The sequence below is a fragment of the Protobothrops mucrosquamatus genome, unplaced genomic scaffold (assembly GCF_001527695.2).
Source record: "Protobothrops mucrosquamatus isolate PMUCROS unplaced genomic scaffold, P.Mucros_1.0 scaffold_257, whole genome shotgun sequence".
In the NCBI taxonomy this organism is placed as follows: Eukaryota; Metazoa; Chordata; class Lepidosauria; order Squamata; family Viperidae; genus Protobothrops; species Protobothrops mucrosquamatus.
In genome coordinates, this window is record NW_015386333.1 from 3408097 (window position 1) to 3415775 (window position 7679).

At 38.6% G+C, this 7679-nt stretch overlaps 1 protein-coding gene across 1 annotated transcript in view; it reads right to left on the minus strand.

Annotated features, from left to right (window-relative positions):
• The window catches only part of TANC2 (tetratricopeptide repeat, ankyrin repeat and coiled-coil containing 2), a 525040-nt gene that overhangs the window by 120200 nt on the left and 397161 nt on the right, over window positions 1-7679 (minus strand). Inside the window, exon 8 of the mRNA XM_015831510.1 lies at window positions 4801-4926. Within this exon, the coding sequence (XP_015686996.1) occupies window positions 4801-4926 (126 nt within the window). The remainder of the gene's footprint in view (window positions 1-4800; window positions 4927-7679) is intronic.

A 7679-nucleotide genomic window follows, 5' to 3' on the forward strand; every position in this document is an offset into this window, starting at 1 on the left:
TTTTTAGCAAACAACTCTTCTGTCTCCACTCTTACTTGCTGTACAATTTGTTTAGTCATCTGCATCTGCATCTGCATCAAAGAGTCCTGTAAATCCTTTAAAGTAACATAAGGTGGTGAAGAGGGTGGAGGAGTTTTAGCTCTCTGTTGTGTAGCCTGTACTGCTGGAGAGGCAACAGCTGACTTAAGTGCTGGAGGAATTGCACCTCGTTTAGAAGCCATTCTAAGGTTTAAAAAATTTTTTAATATACAGTCCAAAACAGTTAGAAATCAAACAAATTCTCCTTTAATTTTTCTTATTTTTTGGAGATTTTTCCTTAATTTTTAAAGATTTTTTACAGCTTTAACAATGTAGCCATCCACAACCGGAAGGAAAGTAAAAGTATCTCTTTAGAACAAAGAAGCGGCAAACCGCAGCCATTTTTTTTCTCCAAAAAGTAACTTTCGATTTTCAATCCTTGAGAAGAGTACTTTAAAGTCTGAGTCAAAGTTTTAAGTTCTTTATAAAAAAATTCAGACTTCCTAGTTAGCTCCGTCTGTGAAAGGTACTCACAATTAATTAAAAAAAAATCAGAAGTGGAGACGGCGTCTGGCTTCGCTTGCAGCGAAGACGTCCCGATCTGCGGAGAAGCTCAGAGCTCCGGAGGAGTTCTCACCTTCACCTCGCTGGGAAAACCCAGGGAGGCTAGGGAACTCGACTCCTACTCACGAGCAAGCTCTCCTTCTCTCCTTTGCCCGGAGAGAAGTTTCAAAGCGCCAAACAGCTGTTAAGCGCTGTTTCAGCACTTTTTACGCAGTCCTGAACGGGAGGCTGTCAAAACAACCCCCTTCGGCAGCCGCCGAGCCACCGGAAGCCCCAAAATACTATTTTTGTTTCAATGCATACCAATCAAATTAGATAAGGATTTTTTTGAAATTTTAATCAAATCATACTCAAATTTATTTGGCAAGGGAAAAAATCAAGGATTAAATTAAAATTATTGCAAGACTCTAAAGAGAGCGGCGGATTCGGTCTCCCGGATTTGGAAAAATACTATCAAGCTACAATATTAATATGGGTGCGGGACTGGATACAATTGAAAAATAGGAGATTATTAAGATTGGAAGGTCATGCGATGCAGATTGGGTGGCACGCCATATTATGGGACGAGAAATACAAGGTTCACCAGTACTTCTGGAGGCATTATATAAGACGTGCGCTAATAGATGTGTGGGTTAAAATTAGGCAACAAAATTATATGCAAATTCCTAATTGGCTTTCAACATTGGAAATGCATATACACCCAATGTTCATACAACTAGGGAAAGTAATAATGTATAAAAATATATTAGACAAGAGAGGAGAATTGAAATCAAGGAACAATCTTCAGATGAAGGGATAGAATTGGAATGGTGGGCATATCTCCAATTGCAATCAAGATATAGGAAAGATAAAAAAGATTGGGGTATAAAAACAGAGTCGACAGAGTTAGATAAAATATTATTAGGAACCGAGGACAAAATGATTAAAAGAATATATCATTACCTCCTAGACCAGGCAATGCATGAAGAGCAGGTCAAGGAAACTATGTTAACGTGGAGTAGGGATTTCGGCTTTAATATTGATATGCACATCTGGCAAGAATTGTGGGAAAGAAATAGGAAACTTACTTTAGCTACGTCTTATAAAGAAAATCTCTATAAGATGTTTTACAGATGGCATTTCCCACCTACGAGGTTAGCCAAAATGGGCCCAAATCTTTCACCTATATGTTGGAAATGTAAAATAGCAATAGGGACTTATTACCACATGTGGTGGGAATGTCATAAAGTCTGTGATTATTGGAATAGGATAAGAAAATGGCTGAAAGAAATATTAATGTTGGAGATAGAGCTAAAACCTGAACTCTTTTTACTGGGCATAACCACAGAGAAATATGATAAGGGGATAGTCTACTTGATGTTGCACATTTTGACCGCTGCTAGACTGGCGTTTGCACAAAAATGAAAGAACAAAGAAACTCCTTCAGATGAAGAGATACTGCATAAAATACTATCTTGTGCTGAAATGGACAGGCTTACGATGGAACTGAAAGATAAAAGTGTATCAGAATATTTTGAAATCTGGGATAAATTCTACTATTGGTGGGAATCGAGGAGGACTGTTGGGGTTATAGATTAGTGACAAGATGGAAATATACATAATCTTAGGTTAGCAAATAGACAAAATGTATTAAGTATTATATAAAAAATTGATATGTATTTATAGAGATAAAGAATTGAATGTAAGAAGAGAAATAATTTGATAGAAATGTTCAAACTGGAAGGTTACGTCATGTCCAATGTTTTCTTTTTTAAATTGTATTATAAATAAAAAAACTTTTAAAAAAAGAGTCTGGATGAAGATGATTACTACAAATACCTGGGTATCTTCTAAGCTGACAAGATCAAGCACACTGAAGTCAAGAAAAAGATTAGAGGTGAATACATCAAGAGAGTGAAGAAAATTTTAAAGTCCAAACTCAATGGAGGAAATACCATCAAGGCGATCAACACCTGGGCAATTCCAGTTATGAGATACACAGCTGAAATAGTGGAATGGACTCAAGCTGAACTAAAAGCAATAGATAGGAAGACCAGAAAAATAAGGACAATGAATCATGCCCTTCATCCTTGTAGCAACACTGACAGACTACCTACCAAGGCGAATAGGTGGGTGTGGAATGTTGCAAGTACATCAGATAGTTGAAGACTAAAAGTGCTTAGGAAGAATATCTGACAGGACAGTGAAGAAGATACACTGAAGTTAGTATACTAGGAAGGCTTACTGACTACTGGAAAGACTAAACTGGCCTACAGGAAAGACCAATGAAGAACAGAATGGAGGCATGGTAAGACAAAGCACTACATGGCAAGTACATTAAAAAATAGCAGGGAAAGAAGATAATAACAAGAGCTGGCAATGGTTAAAAACAGGAAAGTTGAAGAAATAGACCAAGACTGGCTGCACAAGGCTAAGTCTTAAGAACAAATGCATACAAAAACAGTAAGTGACGCCTATGTACCTGCCACATATCACCCCAGCCTTAACAATTGTTGATGAAAAATACAAAAATGTCTGGGTAGTGGATATGGTAGTACCTGGAACCAGCAAAATAGAAGAAGATAACAAAGAAGAAAATAACAAAATACAAAGACATAGAAATAGAACAATTGTGGCAAAAGCAAGCAAAGGTAGTACCCAATAGTAATAGGGGCCTTGGGTGCAATCCCAAAACAATTGGAGCATCACTTGAACATCATCGTTACTAATAAATTCACCATCAGTCAATTGCAAAATAACAGCTTTTATTCAGAACAGCTTCCATCCTCTAACAATATCTGTAACGTTATTAAATATCAAGATCTGCCTATCCCATGTCTTTGGAAAGGATTCAATAGGTAGAGAAAAATACCAAACCCAGTCTGGTTGACTGTGCAACGAATCATAAATATCTTACTCTACTAGAAAGGCTTACCAAAGATTAATTCTTCTAGGAATCTCCCTGCAGAACAGGAATATTCTCTCATCTCAGAACAAATAATAGTTGTGTCTCTAAAAAGAAAAACACTACTGCCCCAACCTAGTCCTAACCCTCTTATATCCTTTTAGTTCAATGGTGGGATTCAGCCAGTTCGCACCACTTCAGCAGAACCGGTAGCTAATTTTTTGTTGCCCAGGTCCAGAATGGACTTCTGGAAGCGGCATCCACATAGAGAACCGGTTGTTCACATATTTAAATCCCACCACTGTTTTAGTTCCTACCTAGTTCTGAAAGGAGCAAAGGAAATTGGAAACCAAGTCATAGGAGCTGTGAGTTAGAGTCTGAAGGATTCCATTTCACCCTTCAGCCTCAGTATCTCCACTTCAGTATCCTGCTTACTGTTTATTATGCTTTTATTTACTCACATTTTTTGTCATTCTAATCTGAAGACTCTGAACCACTTTCAATTTGCTAAGTAATGGGATTTAAAATCATGCACCATAAAGAAGAACAAACCCCATAACTTCCTTTTCCCATACAGCACACATATCTTAGACGTAAGTCAATCCCATTTCTTCCCCAAATGTCTTCTGGAGAGTGGATCTATAATAGTGTTTATGTTTTATATTAAGGATGCTAAATTCAGTTTTCAGTATTTATTAAGACAGATTTGGTGAGGAGATTGCTGCTACACAGTGGAAGAGCATACAGGTAGTCCTTGAGTTATGAATGTAATGGAGCCTGCCCATTCCATTCATAACTCAAGAATTCGTGGGAGTGAATCTCGTACTTTGAACGAGATCACTTCCTGCTTTCGCCCACTCATTCGCTAATACAATGTGTGGGCGAATGCACAGTTCGTTAAGTGCACATGAGGTATCTCAGGGTGGGGAAGGCCATGGGGGGAGGGCTAGTGATTGAAAAGGAGCAAAATGGAGCATTTCAAAGCACTCGATAGATGCTCAAACATTTTTTAGCCATACGGTGACTTTGGGGAGACTGGAAAGATGATTTTTGCAAGGTGAGTCTGGTGCAGCAGAATGGGAGGGGGAAGCAGTTATGGGGAGCAGGGTGGTGGTGGTGGAATAGGGTGAACAACTGCTGTGGCGCTGCAATATTTGTAATTTTGGGAATTGCTCATAAACACTAGGGGGCACTTATCACGTAACTTCAAACAAGCACTAAGTGAACACTCAGAACTCAGAGATTACCTGTATTTTCAAAATAATTTTTTTAAAATCTGTATTGGTAAAGGAGTTGATGAAAGCTTGAATATACATGAATCACATGATCTTTACCTCTTAGATCCTGTTGTGTGCGAGTACCAGCCATACTCTGACGAGGCATCCTGAGAGATGTTCGCAGAGGAGCATGCCTCTGTTCATCTAAGTAAGCTAGATCTTCCAAGTGGGCTGAGCTGGTGGCTGTCCAGAAAAAATAATCAGATATATTCATAAATACATTATATAAAATATAAATTAAGCCTCTTAAATCTGATACTACATATTGCCTTTATTTTGAATATAGCTCTAATTATGCAACTCGTATTTGTAAAATTTTGTAAATTACAGTCTCACATTATTTTGCTTAAAACATTTATATTCATTCATTTTAGACAAATGTTTAAAATCAGAGAATTAAAACCTGGTCAAATAATCTGAAGAAAAGGGAAAAAAAGGAAGCTAACTGTGTATGATTTTTGATCTTAAATCAAAAATTTTAAACATTCTGTTTTAATACCTTTTGCCAGAAAAAAAATACCAATTTATTAAAGAAAACAATAACATAGATAATAAATAGGAACTAAATTTGAATATATTTTGCTCCACTGTAAGATTTTTCAAAGCTCAGATATGCTTAGTATTTTAAAAATAACATTTAATGCTTACTATAAAATTTTACTGTAGCCCTGATTACATTCCATTAGTACAGGTGGTCTTTGATTTATGACCATTCACTGCTCTTATCTGCTCATTATACCTGCTCATATTTGTAGCTGGATAATCAGCTTTTTGACAGATAGAAGCAACAGGTGAGGCTAGGGAAAATCACATCTAATAGGTAGTTAATACAGATGCCCCTCGGGGCTGGGTGCTCTTTCTGTTGCTCTTTTCTCTCTATACCAATGATTCACCTCAAGAAAACCCTCTGTTAAAAGTTCTGAAGTTTGCAGATGATACCAAGGCCATTGGCCTTATTTGAGATGGTCATGAATCTGCATATAGATGGGAAGTTGGATAAGTGGCCATGTTGTTCGAGTTGGAAGAAAAGTTTCCAATTCCATCTTTTTGAGTAAGGGTTCCCTACAGGGCTGTGTTTTGAGTCTGATACTGTTCACTTTATGACCCATGATTGTTGTGCTAAGTCTGCTATGAATCATATTGTGAAGTATGCAGATGACACGGCAGTGGTGGGTCCTATCCGGGATGATAACGAAGATGCTTATAGGGAAGAGGTGAAGGCTTTTGTGGACTGATGCAATAAAATGGTTTTGAATGTTAATAAAACAAAGGAGATCATTGTTGATTTTAGAAAGAGCTGGCATAGTCATACTCCACTTTCTTATATTTCACCTCAATGGTTTTTTTCCAAAGAGAAAATCTTAACTATTATCATAGTTCTCAATTTTATCAAAACTGTAGCTTTATATAACTTTCATTTCAGTACTGTGTATTTCTGTCCTCCATAAAAAATTTAAAACGCCACTTCCGTTCACATCCGAAGGTTTTTAGCTTCTCGGGAGCCTTTCCCAAGAAATTGAGTTGTAAAATAATAAAGAAAGGATCAACATTCTCACCCAGTTCCATGCTCTTTACAATGTGCTAATTGAAGCTTTTGTTCTTTGGTTGTCAGCAGCTAATGGCTGGCCACAGAGGTGTGGCCGGTCTTTCGCCTGCCGGTTTAGAGGGCTTTCTTTGGATGAAACGGAAAGACCACCGTCTCTCTGTGATCAACGAGACACTCCTCCTTCTTCATTGCCACTTCGGGGCAACTTTAGGCCCTTTTCTGGGCCCCCGGGGCGAAATTGGGCACAGAAGGCAGAGCCCTGCCTTCCTGCATCCATTTTGCTGACACAAAACTAGAAATCGTCATACTCCACTTTGTATCAAGGCTGCAGCTGTGGAGTTGGTCAATAGTATTAAGTACCTAGGGGTGCAGATAACTAACAATCTGACTTGGTCTCTTCGTACATTATCTTTAGTAAAATGTATAAACCAGCATTTGTATTTCTTGCATTGGATGAGGAGAACACATCTTTCTCCTGTCCTCGCCACTTTTTACAGAGGCACATTCAGAGCATTTTAACAAACTGCATCATTGTTTGGTTTGGTGGTAGCAGAGCCTCAGATAGAAGGTCCATACAAGGAATGGTAAGGACAACTAAGAAGATTATAGGAAGCTTGCTTCCCTTTATTCAGGATACTGCTTATAAGTGCTATGTTCTTAGAGCTCAAAACATTGTTAGAGAACCCACACACCCACTTCATGATCTCTTTCTGTTGTTCCCATCTGGGAGGAGGTTTTGAAGTATTTATAGCAGAACTACCAGATTATGCAACAACTTTGTTCCTTCTGCCATTCATCTTGTAAATTCGCAGGATTTATACACACACACACACACAAACACACTTGAACTATACAGAGATGTTTCTCTGTGTCATATTTGTATGAAGGTATATGCATAATGGTATTTTTTGAGAGCTGAATGCAACGAAATTTCATTTTTAATGCATGCTGATTAGTATACATTTAAAGTAACAATAAAGTTTCTATTCTATTCTATTCTATTGTATTCTATTGTATTGTATTGTATTGTATTGTATTGTATTGTATTGTATTGTATTGTATTCTATTCCATTCCATTCCATTCCATTCCATTCCATTCCATTCCATTCCATTCCATGCAGATGGAACAATTTGGAGCTGAACATGTATAAAACAGTAGAGATGACAGCAGTGGCGTAGCGTGGGTTGTCAGCACCCGGGGCAAGGCAAGTAATTTGCGCCCCCCCTCCACGAATTTGCGCCCCCCCTGCGCCCCCCCTCCCTCCACAGTGGGCGGCGACCCGGCGGCTCGGATCGGATTCGCACAGGCAGGGGCAGAGAGCTGCGAGTGTGAGCGCGCCCCCCCAGATGTTGCGCCCGGTGCGCCCGGCCCCCCCTGCACCCCCCACGC